General features: G+C 45.8%; 1 protein-coding gene across 10 annotated transcripts in view; it reads left to right on the forward strand.

Annotated features, from left to right (window-relative positions):
• CADPS (calcium dependent secretion activator) overlaps positions 1-24,135 on the forward strand; it is a 377,508-nt gene that overhangs the window by 94,357 nt on the left and 259,016 nt on the right. For all 10 annotated transcript variants that reach the window (XM_075073179.1, XM_032781853.2, XM_032781855.2 and 7 more), the window contains exon 3: positions 8,679-9,011. In XM_075073179.1, the coding sequence (XP_074929280.1) occupies positions 8,679-9,011 (333 nt within the window). The remainder of the gene's footprint in view (positions 1-8,678; positions 9,012-24,135) is intronic.

Below are 24,135 nucleotides of genomic sequence, written 5' to 3' on the forward strand. Positions count from 1 at the left end.
CAGACTAAACAATCCAGTCCCATCAGCCTCTCCCAAACTCAGGTCTCCAGCCCCCTAACATTGTTGCCCTCACGAGCAATTGTTCCAGACCTCTGATTGTGGGCACAAAACTGACACAGTTACTTCCAAAGCCCACAAGCAAAATAGATGAGGATATCAACCCTCGACTGATGCAATGCCCCTACTATACAGCCAAAAAATGCCGTTAGATCTCTTGCAAAAAGGCACACCATTACCAAACCACTCTGCCACTGGAACCCAAGGCCTTCACGCACACGCTGCCCTAGCCATTCGGTCCATCTGTACAGTGCATGATCTTTACTATGCAGAACCTCACTTGTCCGGTTGACCTCAACAGGTTTTCGTTTGGCCAACCTCTAATGGGTCTATGTCCCTCTGGTCCTATCCCTAACCCCAAGATCTACACAACTCCCAGGAGTGCATCTTAAACTGCCCGAGAGTCAGTCACCCATCCTGGACTATGAAGATATGAAGTCAAAACCGCCCCAGACCAACCATTGGGCAACTCGCGTAAAAAAGACCGCTGCCACAACAGAGCATTGATCACACCTGTGAGCCGACAATCTAGACAGCTCTATCCACTTATATTCATCATCCAGCCCATACGTCTTAACGTGCGGCAAAAATACTGTGGGAAGACCAATCAAATAGCTGCAAAGTCAAGATCACATCACGCTCGCCATCCACAGAACATATCCCTTATAGAACATTTAGGTAAAGTCTGAGTGTGATGCCCTGATGCAATCACGCTGACTGTTCCTAATCCTTCCTCTCCTCTAAGGCTCAGATTGTTGCCTGGACCTGCTTCAAATTTTTTTCCAGGACGAGGAGCTGACTGGTGTAAGTCCCGAATCCTCACTCTCCCTTAAAGATGGGCACTACATACCTTCCAGTCATCAGCGACCTCCCGTCGCCATGAGTTTCAAAGATAATACCAGTGGCACAATCACATCCGCCAACTCTTTAGCGCCCTCAGATGCCAGGCATCTGCCCATGGATTATGCTATCAGCTTTCTAAATAGTCCCCAACGCACTCTCTCCACAAGGCGATGCACACCTGCCCCATGCTGTGCTGCAGGCGCGCTGGGAGCACCTTGTTCTGAGACAGAGGCAAAAAAACAGAGACATTAGCTTTTCCACCCTCTGTCACTGCGTCTGCTTCTCCATCAGTGAAGGGGCCCACACTTCCTTCACGTTTCTTTCTGTGCTAACTACTGAAGAAACCCTGCTTGTTACTCTAACATCTCTTGCTAGCGAACCCAGGTATGTGTACCTAAAAAGGACTAGATCCTCAACAGCTTGTACCCAATTCAGCTTGTCAAGCCAAAGGAAATTTGATTATATAAGGCGAGATGGCCTTAAAATTAAAAAAAAAAAATGGAGAGGGGGAAGATTTTTTTACATTCCTCAGTGAAACAGTGCACCTGAGTTCTGTGTTACTTCAAATGTCAAACTATGCTTACCGCCTCGCATTAAAAATCTGAAAATTAATTAAATATGTAACTGCTGTTTATGCTCAAGGGCAGTCTGGAGACTTTGAGCAAATAAAAAAAAGGCTGTAACTTTTATGGAAAGAGCCAGAGAAACTGTAACATGGCTATGTGTGTTTTTCCCCTGGCTATGACATCATCAGGGTACTCTGCATCTGACTCAAACTGAACTCAAAAGCAATGTCATAGCTACCTTGAAACAGACCGCCTTTCTCAACGCACTGAATGCCCATTGTGTCTGTTCCTTTTACCTTTCGTAGCCTTTAAATGGAAATCTGTGTTTGGAGTTTACACCAGGGACAATAACTAGCAGTTCCTATGGCACTGCCTCCTTGTTTTACCAATGGGGAAACTGAAGACAGAGGAGCAGTGAGTTGTCTGTGGTCATCCAGTATCAGAGCTGGGAATACACCCTGTGTCTGAGTTTCAGTCCACTGGACCACGCTGCTTTCCTGATTGTGTTTGGCTCCTGGCTCATGTGCCTGGCTCTTAGCAGAGAGTTAGAAAGTATAGAGCCCAAAAACCATTAAGCACCATACCCCCTCCTGGATTGAAGGGTTGGTGCTTTAATATCCAGTGTGTCCCGAGGGTAAGGCCAGGTACCAATAAGTTGGGAGGAAAGCCCTTTGCTCCCTCCACTGTGTGCCTCCAAATCGGGGACCATGGCCATGTCCCTTGCCCACACACCTTAGGGTGCAAGCCACCCAAAGGGAGGTATGAAGAAATGGTCCCAGTCTGCCTCCTCTGCACATTCCAGCAGATCTAGGGAGGTACATGTTGGATCTTCTGACGGGGTGATGCAGCAGGCAGGCTCCCTGCACCGTCGAGTGCTCCAAGAGGAGGTGTTGCCCTTTTGGTTAGCTCCACACACCTCTCTGGGCAGCATTGCCTGGCCCAATGGCACCATATGCTGCTTGCTCGCCTTTGACTGCAGCTGTTGTTACTACGCAAAGAGCATCAATTGAATGAGTAATGCAGGCATGTCCTTCAAGGAGGTCTATGATCACCTTTGCCTGCAACAGCTGATTGACAGGCCATTAACACCTCTTCCAAGCAGCATGTGCCAAGCACAAGCCCTCTGCCATGTAGTTCTTTCTACCTCTTGAGCTCCTCCACTGCATCTTCTCTTGGTGTCTTTATAGCTCTCTACAAACTGCAGTTAAACATTGCACCCAGACTAAGCCGTCTCCAAATGAACAATGTGTTGGCTCCCTTGAGGAAGCAGGTGTTTGTCCATTGGAAATGTAGGGTATGTCTACACAGCAACCAGAAGGTGTGATTGCAGCTTGTATAGACATTCACAAGCTATCTAGCCCTAGCCACACATGATCCTGGGTGTGTACACATCCCATGCTGCCATGGCTTCACTGCTGTTGGTTCAAAGCTAGATCAAAGGAGCAGTCGCACCTCCCAGCTGCCGTGCAGACATACCCTTAATATAAAAGGAGGGCGGCACAGCGGAGTAACAAGATTGCAGGACCAGTGAACTGTTGTCCTGCTTCTTTCCAGTCCTTTATTAAGGAGCAGGGTGAGGAGCTTGTTTATTACAAACACAAACAAGGTGGTTTTCAGTGGGGGGGGGGGGGTGTGGATAAATCAGACCAGCTGACTAATCCACTGTTCTTTTTGTATATTTTTATCTAGAGACTATTCTGTATTGCTGCCTATTTCCCACAATCATTTCTCCTGAATGTCCCTTTAGTTTACATTTATGCATTAGAAATCTGTATACCCAACACCGTGGTTGGATAGCCAGAAGAATCACAGGATTTGCTTTGGGTGTGGGGGAAACTTTTTTTTAGTCAATCCGGAAACTTTATCACTGACAATCCGAGCCCAAGACATAATCAGTATTCCAGGTTTGAAAGATTCCTCTGAACGTTCCTATGCAGTGTTAACATCTAGCTTACTCTGTTCTCTGCATTTTGTCCCCTTACCAACATTCTGTCATGGGAGAATGAAAGGGGAACAGATTAAATGTGGGGAGCCCACGGGCTGTTTAATATCCTTGCTCTTCCTTGTTCTCGTTGCGTGGAATTGGTGATGGTCTCTTCCGTCATTCGACCTGGGCATGTGTGAGCAATAATTTTATGAAGAAAGAGATTTTTTTCCCTACTATACCAGATTGATTAATGCTAATCTCTACAGCACTGCCATCAGATGAAAAGTCTAGTGAACTGCGCAGGCTGCACCGGGGGAGTTGCAAAACAGCTATAATGCTGTAGAAGTATTGCAAACATCACTGGGACAAGCAGACTTCCACAAACAGCAGTGCAGGGAGCCAGTCCCTTTTAGCTGACTGGCTTTTTACAACCTGGCCACACCCTGCTCAGCCTGCCTTAGCATAGATACTCGGTAGAGTAGAGGTCAGACTTTATCAACATAGCATGCAAGACTTTCTTGTCCTTTCTCTCCTGTTCACAGGATTCTTTGTTCAAAATGTTTTCAGTCGCAAGGGTCCTGCAGTGGAACAAAGGACTGAAGCCTAATCACCCAGCTCATGCTGCAACTCCCACAGCAGTCACTAGGATTACACAAGTGCAATTGGCAAACGGGACTTGCTTCAAATGCATCACACTTCTGTATCCCCTCAATAAAAACACTTCTCCATGAACAGGTGTGAGCCCTTCTGGCCTGGCTGTTACCTGGATACCATGTAGTTCTAATCCGGTAATGCTGACCAGGCACAGCTGCTGCCATTTAGACATCCAGGTACCTGATTACATCTGCACTTACACCCATTACCCTTTTCCATTGTTAATCATAAAACTGAAAAAGCCTGTATTTAAGTCATACTATAAATGGCCATTTTACACAGGAATTGGTTTAATGGGTGTTTTGTAGCACTGTTTGAATACTCATGACATTTAATATATTAACTAGCTGAAAACCTTCATCTCATTTTTGCTACTTCCCTTTATCTTCTCAGTAGCTGACAGGGAGACCGAGAGTTATAACTGATCCATATAAGGCCTAGGCTTTGTCGATAGACATGCCAATAGGAATAGCTGACTTCATAGTGAAAGAGGTGTTTGGTTTTCTTTTATTAAACACTGACACACATACACCCATTAGAATTTTGCAACGGTAATTCTTTCTTACCCTGCCATATTCATACTGGACATCCCAGAACCCTCTCAGTACATGGCTTATTTCCCAAAGAAAGATGCACAGTCTTCATGACAAACCAATTTTCCATTGCAATTGTGTCAGCATCTCTTCGTATCTCCCCAGTTCCCTTCTCTGCCTCACTTGCTGCGTTCATTGTTTTCTGATGTCCAGCACCTCCAACCCCAATGTCGTTCATGGATTACCTCCTGCCTGGACCAGCTGATCACAAATCTGTGCTGGCCAAAGCTCTTGAATTGCTGCTTTTTCTAAGTGGCATTTAGTTCCCCTGGCTCTGAGGGTTGCCTAAAAACTGTTATTGTGTTAACTGGAGTGAGCAATAAATGTAACCTCATTTCACCAGTGAGGAGACGGTCACCCTGCGTGTCTTCACCGGCCCTGCCCTTAGCTGACTCACCACAAGATAAACGCTCTTACCATTCACAGATAGGCTGTATAAGTAAAAGTCAAAGTGGCCACTGGTGAACTTCCAGTGCAGAATCAATGCCATTTCAGGAACACCAGAGGATGAATTTCCAAGTCCCCTTTCACCCTGCTGCTGATATTACCCAGCTGAAAAAGGCAAAGCTGGAGAAGGGTTTGTGAACGTGCCCTGGACATGAGTAACTCTGGGATCAGAGTCTGACCTGGTCTCAGCATGTGTGTAGGGAGGGAGCAGGCTTTCTGCCTCTCTCTCTCCAGCACTTGCACACCCGTGACAAGCACTGTGCTCTTTATAGACTAAAGCCCATCTCCCTTCCCTGACAGATGCATCTGAGAACATAAGCCCATCAAATGGCTGGGGATGCTCTGAATGCCACGCTTGAAACACTGTAGAGTGGTGTAAAAACATGCCATGTCCTCAGGTCATCCCTGAGGTCTTTAATTATTGAGAGCTCATAGCTATCCCCCCACCCCCACCCTGCCTGCACAGCTTCCTCCACTGTCCTGTACTCCTGTCATCCTCTGCTTCATGAATAAAACAACCATTTGTACTCTCCAGGCAGCCATAGCACCGCTGTCGTTTGGGAAGGTGGAAAGGAGTCACTCTTTCCCCATGTCCCCTACTTTGCTGTTCATGCGGCATTTCCTGCTCTCCACGGCCTGTGTTGTCTTGACCCTTTCTTGTAGCAGGGAGAATATTATCACCTAATATCTGGTCCGCTCTTTTAATCTTACCCTCCTGCCCCAGCATATCTTGTGCTGGGTAATAATCTCTTTACAACATGAGACTCACGAGGCTGAATCAAAATGCACCCTGGGTGTAATACCTTCTGGTTCAATGGAGTTACATGTAGGCAGTGGGTATAAGAGGCCAGGGGAAGCCAAGCCTCCTCACCAGCCTCATCCTCTTCTCCTGCCTCGTGGGAGGGGGTGAAGAGGTAAGTGTGAGTGGCCAGCCGAAGGGCAGGTGGGTGGGGGCAAAGAAGCACATGAGCAGCCAGATGGCTCAGCTGGCTGGTGGGCAGGCAGACGGGGGTGAAGAGGCATGGGGGGGGGCAGAAAGGAGAGGGTGATGAGGTGTGCATGTGATCGGGAGGACCTCGGGGAGGGCATGAAGAGGCGTGATCATGGGGGGCCTCTGGGAGGGAGTGGAAAGGGGTTGGGCAGAGCAGGTTCAGGCGGCTGAGTGGGGGCGGGTTTTGGAGCAGGTCCCGGTCCAGATGCACACCATCTCCCCAAATGGAGGAGTCGCATGCTGCCCATGGAGTTACGGCAGGAATGAATTTGCCCTTTTCTGACTATGGCTGTAGAATATACTACTTTTTTATTTTAATTTATTTTGATGATATGAGATTTCTCTGAGTCAGCCATTGGTTTGCAAAGATCAGAAGCTTTCCCAACATCTTTTGCTCTGTTTTCCCCCTTGGTTTGACCACACTACTGCAATGTTGCTTATGGTCTAAGTAGGGGGGATAAAATCTCAGCATATGAGAGCTTCTGGAGACTCTCTTGCCAATGCATTATTTATTTGAGAAGGCGTTTTTGAAGCACAACTACCTTTACATAAATAGTTCATCTCCACCATGCAGAATCCTGTCTCTCGCTATCTCAGCAGGATAGTCTGCTGAGGTCTGCCTCAGTTCAGTAGCCTAATGTGGGCATCTGCCACTTCCTTCAGACAGACGGATAAGTTGATGTCATGATGTATGGAATCAGAGTCTGTCTTAAACCAAGTTAGGTTTATTATAGAATCTACACCTACAGACTTCCACCCAGCTTGAGTTGCAGCTTTGTCTCCCCTCTTTATTGGGGAATACTCACTTGTTGGCTACCCAAGAGAGTGGCTGAATAACAAACTGCAAGTAAACTTGTATCATTACAATCGGCAGCCATTGAAAAACCTGAACCAGTGAGAGCCTGGAAAGTGTGTTGAACGGAACTTTGTCATGCCGGATATGGGACTACAGCCAACTTCAGGGACCGAGGCTGGAACTCAGACTAACACTGTGGAGATTTCAGAGCTGTCCATTCCAGCTCTGTCATCTGTTAGTGAGATCTCAAAGCTTCCAGCAATTTTCAGTTCAGCCACCACTCTCTGGAGTGAATGCCATCACCTCACGCACCTTCGAAGATTGAGATGTATTGTTTCTCCCCAAGGGAGGGATCTGTGTGAGCAATTATCTCTCCTGAATGGATTCTTTTCCTTCATCTTTTAATCTCTCCCATCTCTGTGGGGAAGGGGTCAGTGCTGACAGGGCGTGCTTAGGAATGGAAGAGCGTGAAGAGATATTTTTAATGTAGTGGCTGTCACAGCACCAAACCCTATACATCTTTATTGCCTGCCCACTGCATGCTCATACAGCAGATAAAACAAAGCCCACTGTGAACCATGAGAGATATGAAACAGTTAGATAGGTTGCTAGCCCTTACCTACTGCTATGGATTCAACCAAGTGGCCAGCTCTGAAGTAGTGTCCTGTCTCAAGAGTCACAGATCTTAATTAAAAAATTGTTGCAACAGTTCAGGGTTGCCTGCTGTGTGCAATCTGTGGAGGCCTTTCTGTTCTGGGGCTCGGGCTAGGAAGGGGAGTTTGGTGCCCAGTTTGCATGCTGAGATTGTACTGATGGATGGAAGGATCAGGGTGCAGGAGCTCTGTTGTATCCCAGCAGTGTTCCAGCCCCATGATGCTTCTCTGTTAGTTGCCAGGTTATTGCCATGTGTTTAAAATTACATTTAAATACTTACTGGTTAAAGGAGCCAAATAGCAAGGACCATATTAAGGTTTTAAGGCAGCTTCTTCCGTTGGTGTTATCCCAGAATAACCCCACAGAAGTCAAGGGAGAAAGCAAAGGTGTGGCAGTGTGCATGCACACACAAACCTCACGTGGACCAGCTAGTGCAGATCAGCATTGCTACATGGACTTTTTCTTTTCTTTTCTTTTTTTTTTTTCTTTTTACACCAGCTGAGGGATCTGGCCCTGTATGGCCAGGATCTAGCCAAGTGAAACATTTCAGAGCCATGCAGCAGACAAATTTTATCCTGCACGTTTTGACTGCTTCACCTGCCAACTGATCTACCCTGCTTCCTAGCATTGTTTTAACATTCCAAACTTCTGAGCAGCTCTAAACCGCTGCTCTCATTGTGGAGTGTCAGATGACTGGCAACTCATTAGGCTGACGTAAACAGCCTAACTCCACTGATTTCAATGGAGTTAGTCCAGGTTTGCACTGGAATTTGGTTGGAGGACGGTAGGTACACAATAGTTCTTTTGTCACAACAGTAGCTAGAACTAAAATGCGCTCCTGTATACTCAGCAGTATTTATGTATTTGATGCAACGTGACTATGACATGAGGTGAAGTCCTGATTACATCAAAATGCTTTTGCTTAGTGGTCTGGCTTTGTTACATCTCGAAGTCCAAATGTGACCTTTCTAGTCTAGCAGCGCTTGACTGCTGCATGGGGAATTGGAAAGTAGTGTATAAATAAGTTCACTTTGGGGCCTGCAGAGCTTCATATAGACAAACTGGGTTTTAATGATGCTTTACAGTAATTGGTGACTACAAAATGGAGTCACTTTTTTCCCCTCCGGCCTCTCTCTCTCTCTCCTTGCAGGTGTTTCTGAAAAGCGATCGTGTGGCCCGGATGGTGCAGAGTGGGGGTTGTTCTGCAAATGACTCCCGAGAAGTTTTCAAGAAGCACATTGAGAAGAGGGTGCGCAGCCTGCCTGAGATCGACGGCCTCAGCAAGGAAACGGTTCTCAGCTCTTGGATGGCAAAATTCGACACTATTTACCGTGGCGAAGAGGATCCACGCAAACAGCAGGCCAGGATGACTGCCAGTGCTGCCTCGGAGCTGATCCTCAGCAAGGAACAGCTGTACGAAATGTTCCAGAACATCTTGGGAATCAAGAAATTTGAGCATCAGTTGCTTTACAATGCGTGTCAGGTAAGGGTCCCTCCCCATCTCAGGGGATCTAGTCTTTGATGGTACCTCATGCATCATTTTGCTGTCATTATCTTTGCCTTTATGCTGCCAGCTTGCCAGTATAGAGGGGAAGCACACATCAGTGCATCCTATAGGAAATCATATTAGTATTTGAATTTCAGATGCACAAGGGGTGAACATTTTACACAAACTTGCTTGTTGAGACTGTGCTGGATTGTCTGTGACCTGTGCACTGTTGTGAAGTTAATAAGGCTAAGCAGTAACCAAATCCTACTACTCTCACTCATGCCTGACCCCAGTGGGACCACTCCATGAGTTAAGGGGGAGACAGGATTTACTACCTAATCCTTGCTGCTTGTGATATCACTGTCTGGGCAGGTAAGGGTCTCTGGGCTTCCACTCCATTCTTCCCCCTTTCTCAGTCCCTCTGCCTGCGTGTAAAGGGACAGTGGGTGGTGAAGAGGGGGCGGGCGGGAATGCGTGGTGGGGTATGGAGGGAGGTGAGATAAGAGGCAGGGCCGGCTCTAGCCATTTCGCCGCCCCAAGCACGGCGGCACGCCGCGGGGGGCGCTCTGCCGCTCGCTGGTCCTGCGGCTCTGGTGAACCTCCCGCAGGCACGCCTGCAGATGCTCCACCGGAGCCGCGGGACCAGCGGATCCTCTGCAGGGACACCTGTGGGAGGTTCACCGGAGCCACCTGTCACCCTCCCGGCAACCAGTCGAGTGCCCCCCATGGCATGCCGCCCCACGCACGCGCTTTGCATGCTGGGGCCTGGAGCCGGCCCTGATAAGAGGAGAAACAAATGGAAATGGAAAGAGATCATGCTTGTAGGCTTTAAATTTGAGCTCAGGCAGCTCTTTGTTCCTCTGTGTGAGAGTTTGCTCTAGGAATGACTTTGGGGCAGGGCTCTGGCTGTGTTCTGCCAGAGGCCAGACTACATGATCACAATGCTCCCTTCTGGCTTTGGAATCTATGAACCATTTGAGGTTCACTGACCATTGTTTGCAGCTTTGCTGTGCTCCATCCAGCTTGTAATTGCATCTCCTTTGTCTGGTTTGATTAACTACGGCTTTGTCTTCACTGCTAAAAGAGGTGAGTTTTTACTGCAGGATAACTAACTCAGGTTCCCTGTCCTCCTGTAAAATCCTAGTGGAGACAAGGTACCTGTAGTGTTTATCACGAGGTACCTAGGTGAGGTCAGCGACGGGCAAGGTACAGTGCTGTCCTCCCCTAGCTACCTCAGGATAAACACTACAGATGCCTCGTCTCTGCTAGCATTGTACAGCCGGACAGCTAACGCATATTACTCATCTCCTGATTCCCCCGTTGTCTTGGCAGCGGAGACTTAGTCTTCGATGGAATATTTAGGGATCCTCTGAATGCGGACTCTGCAACGGTAACCAATAGGACATTCACTGCAGAGTAAAAATACCCTCGAAGCTATTTCCAAGGAAGACTGAGATCTTGGCCTCCCCACTGTAAGGAGAACAAAATGATTTTATCACTTTCTCCCCTCGTTTTGGTAATTTGTGCCCAGTAAGGATGAATTTTGCACCATTTCCTGTTCTCCTAGTTCAGATGATCACTGGAGCCAGTTCTGTCATCCATTTCCCCACCCTCAACTGCAATTCTTGGCATTTCCATTTTCAAGACGGGGGTTATTTGCTGTGCCATGTTTTCCCCTCCTGACTAAATTAATTCTCTCCTTTCACCCCTCTCCTTTTTATCTCAGTCATTGAAAAAAAGAGAGAGAAATGTGTGACAATGAAAAAGGATCTAATCAGCATTACAGCTCTGGCTAATAACATGGCTTCTTGGCAGATACTCTACCGAGGAAGGACTTAAGTATCAAATGGGCAGGGGGCAGGGCAACCTAAAGCATATCCTGGTTCAGGGCGTACTCTGCAGTCCCATGGCCACAGGGCCGCAAATCTGTAACCCAATAAGACTTGGCAGATTTCCTTTGTGTGCTGAAGTGTGTCTGACCACAAACTGCACCATGCTGCTGTAGCCAGACTGTAGGACGTGTCAGTGTCTGCCTCAGCAGTTTAAAAAATGGCACAAATGATGTGTGGTTTTCTGATTAGTCTTGAGGTTGTCTCAAGGAGCAGGAAATTCTCCAGAAAATGGCAGAAAATGATTATTTTCACCATGATAGGACCCATAGTCTGTCTGAGCATTTGTTTCCTAGCAAAAAAACCAAACTCTGACTGATTGAAACTGATACACACTAATGAGTTAGATTAGCATGGTTAGACTCTCGTCTCATCAAAGTTAACTAGAAGTATAACTTTAATCTTTCTCTAAATAACCTGATTGACTTATCTATTGGCTGTTTCCTATGAATAAAACAATATACAAATATTGTAATTGTTGATATATGAATGTGCAATAAGTAAAAATCTTTAAAATGTGTATGCCTGCCGCATTTGACTGGCATTTCTCTGGATGTGCTGAAAAAATCGTAACCTTCACATGAGATCACTAAAGGTTCGCATTGCGCTTGTGTGCATCATTAATCATGCATGTGTCTATAGTGGATGCTGGACAGCTCCTGCTCTAAAATGCCACAACAGAATCTGACTCTCTCTGAAAAACTGTGGCAGAAAGGTTTGGTAGCTCTAATGCCACCACAGTTGCAGGTTTTGGTCTGTAACTGATCAAGCTAAATAAAGCGATGTCTTGCTGTTGAAAATAGAGATGACAATGTAGTTTTCGCATGTGGTTTAAGTTATGCACAATATACCCAGAAACTATTTTGAACTTATCTGATGCATAGGTACTGGTATTAGAAAACTATTTATTCCCCTGACTGGCTTTCTGAATTTCATTATCCTTTTCAGAACTCTCAGTATACTGCCACTAATGCAGTTAGAGAGACAAGGTGGATGGGGTAATATCTTTTATCAGCCTAACTTCTGTGGGTGAAAGAGAGAGAAGTTTTTGAGCTTACGTCGAGCTTTTCTTCTATCTTCCCCACCTTGTGTGTTTGATATCTTGGGACCAGCTTGACGACAGCAACACTGCAGACAACTAATGCAGTGAATGATTCAATCCCTCATGCTTAGAAAAGCTGATCAGATCTGCTTATGATATTGTTTTAGATGATTTTTGTGGCTGGTATAGTGGCATCCCTGTGAACTGTATGCTGCAGACTTAGAGACTACTCCGTAAGATCTTTTAGTATCCACCCTGACAAAATGCATTATGGAGTTCAGCCTGTAGAATTAGATCTGAGCATTAACAAGTTGGTGCCAGTGTGTCCAACGCTCTTGGAACAGAGCCCTAATGCATCAGGAAATCGGTGCCAAGAGCCTCATTACAAAAACAGATATTGCCCCAGATGCATCCAGGACGGAGCCAAGGAAATAATTTCCATATTGACAAATTGGCCCTGTTTTACTGCTCTTCTTTCTTTCCTAGCTAGAGGTGTGTAATAATTATTATATTTTGCACTTTGCTCAAACCTTTCATCTGACCATCTTGATGTGCTCTAGAAGGGTGGTTAAGCATAACTGCCTCCATGTTAAGGAGGAAGAAACTGAGTCCAATGGTGGTTAAATGATTTCCTAAAGGTCAGCAAACACAAAAGCAGGTCCAGGGATAGAACCCAGTCCTCTGAGTTTGTAGTCCAACATTAGCTGCTAGATCAGAGGTGGGCAAACTTTTTGGCCCAGGGGCCACACTGGAGTGGGGAAATTGCATGCAGGGCCATGAATGTAGGGCTGGGGTAGGGGGTTGGGGTGTGTGTGGGGATATGGTGTTCAGGAAGGGGCTCAGGGTAAGGGGTTGGGGCAGAGGAGGGGTGTGGAGTGTACGAGGGGGCTCAGGGAAGCGGGTTTGGGTGCAGGAGGGGGTGCACAGTGTGGGAGGGGGTTCAGGGCAGTGGTGCAGGGAGGGGTGCGGAAGGGGCTTGGGTCAGGAGGTTGGGGTCCAGGACAGAGTGCAACAGGGGGCTCAGAGTGGGCAGTTGGGGGTGGGGTGCAGGAAGGGTTCGGGATGTGGGTTTGGCCCAGCGCGGCTTACCTGGAGCGAGCGACTCCAGGGTGGCAGCGGCGCACACCGGGGCCAGGGAAGGGTCCCTGCCTGCCGGCCCTGGCCCTGGGCTCGTGCCACTCCAGGAGGCAGACGACACCACGTCCCTGCAGCCCCTGTGAGAGGGGGGCAGAGGGCTCCACGCGCAGCCCTTGCCTGTGGGTACCTCCCTTGAAGCTCCCATTGGCTGTGGCTCCCCGTTCCCGGCCAATGGGAGCTGCGGGGGAGGTACCCACAGGCAAAGACAGCACGCGGAGCCCTCTGTCCCCTCTCCCCCAGGGGCCACAGGGACGTGGTACCGGCAACTTCCCGGAGCGGTGCGCAGCCTGCGCTGCCACGGGGGTGGCAATCCCATGGGCTGGCTCCAAAGCCCTGAGGGGCTGGCTCCTGCTTGTGGGCTGTAGTTTGCCCACCCCTGTGCTAGATCATGCTGCCTTCCCTGACCCCATTTCAGGTGGGTTTCGAAATCCATTTCAGGCTTTCTTTTGCTGGTAAAGTATGTCAAGTGGTAGCTACTAATGCTAATCTAAGAAATGCGCTATATGAATTCTTGCTTCTGTCTGTAGTATTGATCCTTTCTTTGCTTAAGCGAAATGACATGGTTTTCAGTGGAAATGTTCAGGTTTTTGAGCACTTAGAAGTATATTCTCCCTTTGATTCATGCACAGAGCTTGCAATGATATGAATGGTAGTTAAGTGAGCTGACATTACATCCCTCAGAGTATATCCCTTTGTGATTCCCGTTGCATCTAAATGTATAGACTGCAACATACGAACTGTAGAAAAAACTCCTGAGGCAGGAATAAATCCACTTGGCCATACAATGCAAACACTGGAGTCTTAAGGGACATTCTCACCTTGAAAATTGCATTCCTGTCTGAAAACCTCATGCCTGACTCCTAGCACAGGAACAGGAGGGACATTTGGTAACACCGAAAGGTGGCAAATTCAAAACTCATAAAAGGAAATACTTCTTTCCACACAATATGTAATTGGACTGTGGAATTCATTCCCCCAAGATGCTAGTGAGGCCAAAAACTTCACGAGATTCATGAAAGGATAGGACATTTCTGGATAGTGAAATAATCCATAGAATTGTTATAATTTAGTGCTAACAAATTTTGGAAGGTATATTAAACCTCATGCTTCAGGTTTTAAGACAATCTCTGACTACTAAGCATTGGGAAGGGATGTAATGTGGGGAGCATATTATTCTAACTCTGCAAGATTTCTTGTTCCTTCTTCTGCAGCATTTGGTGCTGGCTACTGTCAGAAATGGGATACTGAATTAAATAGACTGTGGGTCAAGGTCCAGTCTGGCAATTATAATGTACCTGCTGATGCTCCCATATCTAATGGTACTGTAACTGAAGTGTAGCACTGAAGTAAGCACACTTTTTCTCCTGGATGTGTTTCCTTTGAAAGCCCTTTTTATAGTCAGTTTCAGTGTCTGCCCTCTATAATCATGTAAGTCCCAGTCCTGCAATCAGATCTGGCCCTATGTCCACATGCCCTCCGCATCCAGGGGGCCTTTATCATTTTTCCCTTTGTAGAAAGACCCTTATAAGCATCAATGGGAGAGCAGGAAAGTCTGCAGAATAAACCATTTTTAGAGCAATTTTTAAATAAAATTTTCAGACCATCCCGTTTAAAGGGTGCTCTGTCAGAAACTGGCCTCTCAGTCAGGGCGGAAGGCTTAGCCTATTTAATCCTGACACGAAAGGAAGGTAAATCTCAGGCACTATCCCTAGTGAGTGCCTTTTAGTTAACAATATTGTATGTTGCTTTTCCTTTGTGCTTCACGTGTACATAAGAAGCTTAATGTTACAGCAACCCAAGAACATGTTGGCGGTGAAGAGTTATTTAAAAAGACTTGCCTAGTTGTTTTTCTCTGAAGCAAACATTGGCTGGGGCCCTGTCTACACGCTTGTTGAGGAAACCCAACTGGTCTTTTTATCTTAGCCTGAAAGCTGGAACCAATGTCTTTGCTCTGAGATAACCCTGTCACTTGCTTCACATCTGCGCCGGCTGGGCTGTGGCTGATTATTGCAGGGCACGAAGGAGGCTGTAGCAGATGCAGTGTGTTGTTCCTCTCCAACCCAGTTCTGTCCTTGTGGAGTCCCGCTGTGTATGAACCTACTAGTCATGCCCCCAAAACGCCAACTTTCGCTCCCTCCCACTACCACCACTACCCTGCTACAGTGCCGAGAGCCCTTGGAGGGAGGATCCTGTGAATGAGGCCTAAATATTTGGGCCTAAAACAGGTTAACCCCAATGGGCACTTTCAGCTACACGGAGGCAGTGTGGCAGAGTTGATCCACTCCATGTTGGAACTCTGGGAGGAGACGCTGATTAATTCATGCTGAATGTGTCTCTTTTTCGCTCCACCTGGATATAAGGGAAGTGGATCTGGCTCTTTACTCAGAAGTAGGGTGTCCAGATGTCCTGATTTTATAGGGACAATCCCAATATTTGTAGCTTTTTTAATACGGGCTCCTATTACCCCCCCTCCATCCTCTGTCCAGATTTTTCACACTTGCTGTCTGGTCACCCTACTCAGAAGGAACTAGGACTTGGGGGAAGGAAGCCTCTGCAGAGAAAATGCAGACACAGCCAAGCTTTGGGAGGAAATGTAGATGTGGGTTTGTGCTTTACTTGCTGTTTAATGAGAGAGGCAAGTCCCAGCCAGGGGATAAACAGGGTGGGTGGAATCCTGGCCCCAGTGAAGTCAGTGTCAACATTCCCACTGACTTCAGTAAGGTCCGGATTTGACCTAGCAAGTGTAGATTCTGTTTGGAGCAAGGTAGGAACTTCAGCAGCTTACATATGCCTCTAAAAGTGTGTTTTCACCGTAGATTACCCTGCTGCCTTACTGTGACCTGCTATTAATTACGTCATGGAGAGTGTATTTTGTATTCACTTCTGGAGGCTATTTTTATGTAAAGGAGGGATTATTTCTAAAGAGACTTTTTTATTTTTAATACTATATCCCTAAGCAGTATGATAGGATTATTCATAATGTAATGTATCAGAGGGGTAGCCGTGTTAGTCTGGATCTGTAAAAGCAGTAGAGAATCCTGTGGCACCTTATAGACTAACAGACGTTTTGGAGCATGAGCTTTCGTGGGTGAATACCCACTTCCACAATATAATGGAAGTGATGCCGTGGAGTCTGCACATATAACCAAAACAAACGAGCTTGATGTGGTTGGAAAGGTTTTGAGGAAACAAAGAGATGAAATTACATTACAGTGAGATGATGATGATGGATTTGTCTAACAACTTTCTGACACGAAATTTTCGAATAGTGCACAAAGAGTCTAATAGTTTTGCATATTCACATACTTTCCTGCAGAGATGGTTTACTCCACTTGTGACAGTCTAAGCATAAAGCATCTGGGCTCCTATTGAAGAATTGTGTGTGTGTGTGTGTGTGTGTGTGTACATACATATATACATGCAAGACAGATATTGTTGATACCCGTAGAGTTTGAGAGGAAGGGATGGTCTTGTGTGTCAGGCCCAGAACTCAGAGCCAGGAGACTTGGGCTGAATTCTTGGTTCTACCTTAAAATTCCTCTGTAACCTTGGAGAAGTTAGTTAGGGCCAGATTTTCAACAGAGTTTAACCGCCATTGTGCTGCTCCAGTTGGAGGCTGAGCTGTTTTGAAAATGTGGCCCTGACAGTCTGATTTTTTTCAGAGGCACTGATATCTCTCAGTTCGCACTGACTTCCGTTATAACTGTGTCCTTGGCGTTTCTGAACATCAGGTTATGTTAATCTCTGCTTCAATATCCCCATCTGTAAAATGGGGATACATTTATCTACCTCATTTACGTATTGAAGGTCCAAGAAAATCAATGAATGTGAAGTGGACTGAGAAGTGACAGATTATTGCAAATTATTTCTCTTAGATTAAACTTTTTATCCTGAATCTGGACTCCAGTTACCTGTAATCACCTGCATTCTTCTGTTTTTTCCTACTACAGAAAAAGCAATACATTGATATGGTTCTTATCACCCATTACTGACTGTGGCTGAAATTGGTTTCATGAATTAATTTTCTAAATGTATGATTAAAAAGCTTATCAAATATTTTTCTTTGCAGGCCTCAAGCATGGCATATACATTTCTCTAAAATACCAGTGTTATAATTCTAGTAGACATGAAATTTAAAACAAAGAGTAGAGCCTATATCCCTTACTCGCTGAGTATTACATACTAGAACATCCCCTGGGTAGTGTTCTTTCACATTCTATCCTGTCAACCTCAGTGTTAGGTAACATAACTCTGTAGAATGTAAGTATGTGTATATAGTGTATATATATCACAAACACAATGAGGTGCATTCCTGTCTAGTACCCTTTCTGTACTTTACTATCTGTAAAAGGTTACTACTGCTATCAGCTAATGGAGTTATTCCTTTAGCTCAAGTGCTAGGAGCCTGTCTTTTTTAGATCTGAAGGTCTTGAGCTCGAGTCCCGATGACTAGAGCTGCTCTAAAATCCCATGGCTTTTCATCCCATGGCAAATTCAGGTATTTCTGACATTTGTTTTCATCCCGAATCAGGATAAAAAGCCTATATATAATATAATAATATAATATAAAAATAAAAGTCATGGAACAGAAAGTCCCAAAAAATTTCAATTCAGAAATGTAAAAACAAATACTTAAGTAGCCTCTTCCAATTAAAATATTTTATTTTGGCTTGATTCAGCATTAATTTTGTCCCCCTGAGCAACCATATGGCATGGGGGAGTTGTAGTTTGGTTGTTTTGTGCCCCCTTTTTCCTCTGAGCCAGGCAGCTTGGCTGGACTACATCTCCCGTGATGCACCACAGCAGTTCAGCTAGAGCTTTATTGCATTGAAGAAGAAAGAATTAACATTTTTTGAAGAACTCTCTAAAATTAACCTATCAAAAATACTTTTTTTTTTTTACATAAAAGGAATGATTTTTAAGTTTACACATTACAAACTTTAACTCTGCAGGTGTAATCGTTTTGAACATTAATGGCCTGTTTAGTGACCCCTCTGAAACGAGATTTGTCTCAGTCCAGTACCCAGTGGAAAAATGTTCAACTCACAAAAACCAGCACCATCCTTGGCACTGACAGAGACTGGCCCATTGGCCCACTCTCCTCAGGGAGGCCAAGTTTTGAACTGACTGTGAAAAACCCTAGATATGTTCTGTCCAGAATATTCAGGAGGCAAGACAGGAAAACTTGATCTGTGAATAGAGTTTCAGGTCAGAAGGAACCACCTGATCATCCAGACTGACCCCATCTGTTTTTGTAAAGTTATCCAGGAAAATGGAGGATTATGGTTGTTTAGGGATCACAGGCTACTAACCCAGCACTCACTTACCAAGCCAACGACTAGAATTAGACCAAAGTATTGCAACCCTCAGGAGCACAGACACCGGCTTCCTCTGGGCTCTGAGGTTGCTCAACACCCCACTCCATTCCTAGCCCCACCTCCTTCCCCCAAACCCCCACCCCTGCACCACCTCTTCCTACCCCTGCCCCACCCTGCCTCTTCCTGGTCAGTTCTGCCCCTTTCTCCAAGTGCACCCTGTTCCCATTCCTCTCCACCACCACCCCCCCGCCCCCAGTGCCTCCTGAATGTTGTGAAACAGCTGGTCATGGCGGGCGGCAGACGTTGGTAGGGAGAGTGAGGAGTTGATCGGTGGGCCACCAGTGGATGGGAGTTTCTGGGGAGGAGGGGGGAGCTGGCTGCTAGTGGGTGCTAAGTACCCACTAATTTTTTTCCATGAATGCTCCAGCCCTGGAGCACCCACAGAGTTGGCACCTATCCTCAGGAGAATAAACTATTGTGCGTCACAGACAGAGAACAGGATAAACAGAGGACTTCAGTCTGCACAGCTATCCAGCTAGCACCTTCACAACCATGAGTTTGATTCTCTCTCTGTCACTTAAAGTCACACAAGTCCTTACTATTGCTGTGTCTATTGCTTAAAAAAAAAAAGATCCCACACACCTTGGCTGATGTGCTTTTAAAATAATCACTAGTTCCAATCCTTTCAGCACCATACTCTGTTTGCGGTGATTCAGAGTTTATTTCCATGGAAACGGGAATGGCAGCCTGAAGCCTTCCTCAGGGTTGTAATTACTCTTGTTGCTTTCAATGGCTGAGGCTCAGCATGCTTGTCAGCGCCAGGGTAGCTTCGAAAGGAATTTTAGATATTAAATTGAAAAAGGAAAATATTGGGTGAATGGCATGAAATTGCCTTTTATGATCATCTTCTTTTTGGTAAAGTTATCTGGGGAAAATGGAGGATTAGGGTTCTTTGGCGGTTAGGGGTTTATTAGTAATGCAGATGCACACCTGAGAGGTGTCTGAAAGGTGGATAGCAGAGAGTCCAGGTTTACAGGCTTTGTTTTATCACTCTAGTTAGCTTTTCCATTTGTAGCTGCCCAGTTTTGGAAAAGGAGGCCCAAGGTTTGTATGTAAAAATGTGCATGCGGAAGTAGAGCAGTTACCAGTGTTGATCAGTCATTTGGGTGCCTTGAAGGTCATTTGTTCATGCAGAGTGGTCTTCTGTCCGATAGCAGTGTGGCCCTTAAAGTGTGATTGCTCTCTGATAAGTGACTGTGTAAAATGTGTGTCAATTCTTTCCCTATCAAATATGTTCAGCTTCCCGAGACTTCTAAAAAAACAGGAGAAAGGGGTTCCCGCTGGCAGTGACGCAGGTGCATTCTGGGCTCTGAGAGTCAAGCCTTGGTTCTTTCCTGCCTTCACAGCATTAGAATATCATGAATAGACCTAGAGAAAGCGGGTTAAGTTTAAGGAGGGACCTAGATTTGTGAGGGAGGGACCAGTGGTGGGAGATAAACAGCAGAGCCTCCGTGGGTTTAATAAAGCTTTGTGGATTATAGATCTCCCATTTTACTTACAGCTAATGAAACGACTCCCACCAGTACAGCAGGTCAGACTGGACCCTGAGGCTATGTGGACGCTGCGGCTGGGACGTGTAATTCCCCATCTGGGTAGTGGTAGAGGTGCTAGCTCTGGAGCAGTCTAGCCGCAGCCATGCCCCTATTGTCGCTCACTAGTTCAAGCAGAGCCAGTGCACGTCTGCCTGAGCTGGGATTTACGTCTCCCAGCTACTGTGTAGACCTACCCTTAGTGACACCTGTGTAGCCCCCTTGTTTTCAGCGGATTTGCACATGTGACTGGCTGGACCTTGGTGAACAGTTGTACTGATGATGAACTCAGCTCACAGAATCTTACCTAGGCTAGTTTGTGAGAGCAGAGAGGCGTAGATGGCAGTAACTGAGTACGCCCCTGGAGCAGAACTGTAGGGTCAGAAGGTGTCATTTGTACATAGACACTTTTCAGAGCAGGACCACACTTCAGTAATTTAAGGGCTCTCTCCTCTGCCTTGTATGACATACAAAGCATGTATGTATGCATGCAGTCACTGGCTGCTGGATAATCTATTATGTTCTGCACCAGAATGGACAGAGCGTAATCTCAGCTTCTCTAATTATATTTGAAGCAAATTAGCTCTACCATTAACCAAAATAAATCTGATGTAGCATAATATGAAGTTCTCCAGTGATGGCTGATCAATAAACTCCTGTGAAGAGTAGCCAAATGCTGCTGAGCAGATGGTCATGGCTGAGACATCATCAATTAAACTCGTTTGAGATCCTTTCATTTCATCAGAGGGGTTTTTAACTCCTTTCTTTACCCACTAGGGATGTGTGGTTTTTGTTCAGTGGGAAGCTGGGCTTGGATTCTGCTGTGGACTCAATCTTTTGGGGTTTGGATTTGTTCTAGAAACTGAATTAGAGCACATGAAATAAATCTGAGACACTAAGGGAAAAAATGATAATGGCACATATGTTCCAGTAATAAAGACTCCCAGAAGAAGTTGCTTGCTTCTTGCACCAAACAGGGATCTTTATTGGAAAGAGGAAAGCACAGAGCTTCTATGCTGCATCTTTCCCAGGCTACCTCCTTTAGAGAGAGAGTGGATGCATCCCCACGGCGTAGCCAAATGTCACTGTTCTCCCAGTGGAGCCTTGTGCATGGTGCTGGAATTCTCTCTTCCGGTTTGTGGTCTATTTCCACATCTCTGTATTCCACTGTGGCAGGAGGGTCAACATCCATACGGTATGTGGATATGAAGGGGAGCCTTGGTTCGTGCTCTCTGCTTTTCTGGGGAATGGCTTGAATGCTCAGTGTCCCATATGCCATGGCACTAGTTAGAAGGTAGATTCCATTCCTAAACTGCAGCAGAAGTTCACTAGGTTTCCCCAGACGAAATGCAGAGCTTTGAGTTTTTTATTATTTTTTTTCTTAATAAGAGTGCTCAGTGGTAATTGTTCACATCTTATCTACTTTGCTTTTTTCCCCCTGTTCCATTCAGGTTTTCCCAGTGCACTGTCACCATGGTACCTGTCCCTTATATGTAACCTATTGCTAGCCTATGAGGAGAATGCGACCAGTGGAGTTCTATTGCACGTTTTCTGCCAGCCTATTGAAAAGAGAGTTCTGAGCTGCCACTGCAGTAATTTTAGAAGAGATTGACTTAAAAAGGCTCTGAAATATAACAACAATAGAGCAGCTCAGCTAACCAGTAGAAGTTATCACTAGGGGACAGGCAGCGCACCAGTAACCGCTGTGCTGGTGCATTTCAAGCAGCATATTCAAATTAAATTGAAAACGGTTTTGCTTCATCTTCAGCTTCACAAGTAAAACCCGACCTGCACAGCACCAGCAATGTTGATGGTAGCAGAGACTTTTAGATCCAAATTCAGGGTGACTTTTTTAACATTAATTCTCAAGACTGTTGTTGTTGTTGTTTTTTAAATATTTATTTATTGCTGGAGTGATGCTCTCGTAACAGTACAGGCTTTCTATACTATCCACAGTTCAAAGTTTAAATTACCATCAAGATGGCTCTTCAATTTTATTTTTTTCTGAATGTTCCCATATTCGCTCTTCATCATCCCGTTTTCAAGCTGAAAAGGGGACATGAAAACAAATGATGGAATACACTGTAAAATATAAATGCCTTGATCTTTTCAGTCTCTTTTAATCACTCTAGCCAGGGACTTGGAATGCTTTTTTTCCAATCTATTGGTAGGATTTCCCTATTTCATCACCAGATTTATTTTTAATCAAATCAGAAGCACCATTTCAAATAGTGAACACGGTTCTTCCGTTTCAGGAAACTGTGCTATGAAGCTGTGCTATGAATTCCTGACACTAGGTAATAGCTTTCAGGGGAAAGAAATAATGATCATTTTGCAAGTGCCCAGTCCAGCATAGGGAATTTGCCTGCTGAAACTACCGTATGCAGAGGATTAAAGAACTTGAGGAGGGGAAAAGTTTTAAAACTTGAATTATGAGATGAGAGAACTGCTTTGGAAGTGTTTGAATGCCTCTTATCACATGTATCAGTTCAGTGGAATGTAGCGATGTGGAAATAGACCATAATCCAGAATGATAGGGATGATAGGACCACACCTGATGTTGCTGTGCAGGACGGATGCTGAAGAAGTCGAGAAGTACTGACAAGGGCTAGAGAAAGAATAAAGATTCTTCAGGAGCATTAAGTATGCCAGGTTAGGAAAACTTAGCTTTAAATTCACTACTTAAAGAGGAGATTTGAGGAGGTTATAACTGAGGCCCAGAATAGGAAATACACCTCTACCCCGCTATAACATGGTTGTGGGGAGCCAAAAATCCCTGCCTCATTATAGCTGAAACCCCGTTATATCAGGTTAGGGGCGGCAGGGCTCCGGCCGCTGCAGGGCACCCCAGGCCCTTTAAATCGCTGGTGGAGCCCCGTTGCCACAGCCCCAGGGTAGGGGTAGCAGGGCTCCAGCAGTGATTTAAAGGGCCCTGGGCTCCCCGCAGCAGCCGGAGCTCCGGGCCCTTTAAAGCACTGCCGGAGCCCCGCTGCTACTTGTTACATCGGGTCGCGTTATAGTGGGGTAGAGGTGTAATAGGTATATGCTCCGAAATTACTAGCAAGAAGGGTCACAATTAAAAATGAGAGGGAGTGGATGGAAAAGATAGACGTTTCTGCTACGCTTCTTTATGCTTATTAAAGGATAATTGAAGTGCAGAATGGGCTCTTATATTTGCAACAATAAATATGCTGAAATAGGTTTTAAAAGGAAAAACCATTTCCAGGTTCAAAACATGAGACAGGCAGCCTGCGACTCAGCAGAGTCCCCCACTGTTACTCTCTGGTGCTGTGTGAAAAATTCTGGGCGCCAAATTGTCATTTACCTTTCACGACAAAGTTGCCGGATCAGTCATGAAGCTCCTCCATGTCAAGTCAGTGGGAGGGCGGAGAAGGAAGAGAACCTTCAAACGTCATCATGTATCGAGGCTTCATGAGGCAAAGGCGGTCCCCTCACACAGTGCAGCTGTTGTAGCTCTATTGTGCAAGAATGAGGAAGGATTTGGCTGGGCCAAAGGATGTAGCTTTATAATATTCGATATAGGTTCTTATTCCATCTTCATCGTCATAGTATTTGAGCATCTTCCAGTCATGCATTGACCTATGTGACTAACATTTCTCACATGTGGTTCATTATTTCTCTCCTTCTCTGGGCTTTCGTATGTGGCAGGAACACCGCGGGGCTACGTGGGTTGTTCCACCTGTTAGGGAAAGGATCCCTCATTCCCAGCAGAGATACACAGGCTCGGGGTGGGGACTCTTGTCTCAGGTATGTTGTTATAGCCTCCTCACAAGCCAACTACCAGGCCAAGTTACACATCTGAGATGTTTTAGATTCATAGATTCTAGGACTGAAAGGGACCTCGAGAGGTCATCGAGTCCAGTCCCCTGCCCTCATGGCAGGACCAAATACTGTCTAGACCATCCATGATACATATTTATCTAACCTACTCTTAAATATCTCCAGAGATGGAGATTCCACAACCTCCCTAGGCAATTTATTCCAGTGTTTTAACCACCCTGACAGTTAGGAACTTTTTCCTAATGTCCAACCTAAACCTCCCTTGCTGCAGTTTAAGCCCATTGCTTCTTGTTCTATCCTTAGAGGCTAAGGTGAACAAGTTTTCTCCCTCCTCCTGATGAC

The sequence above is a fragment of the Chelonoidis abingdonii genome, chromosome 17 (assembly GCF_003597395.2).
Source record: "Chelonoidis abingdonii isolate Lonesome George chromosome 17, CheloAbing_2.0, whole genome shotgun sequence".
NCBI classification, from domain to species: Eukaryota; Metazoa; Chordata; order Testudines; family Testudinidae; genus Chelonoidis; species Chelonoidis abingdonii.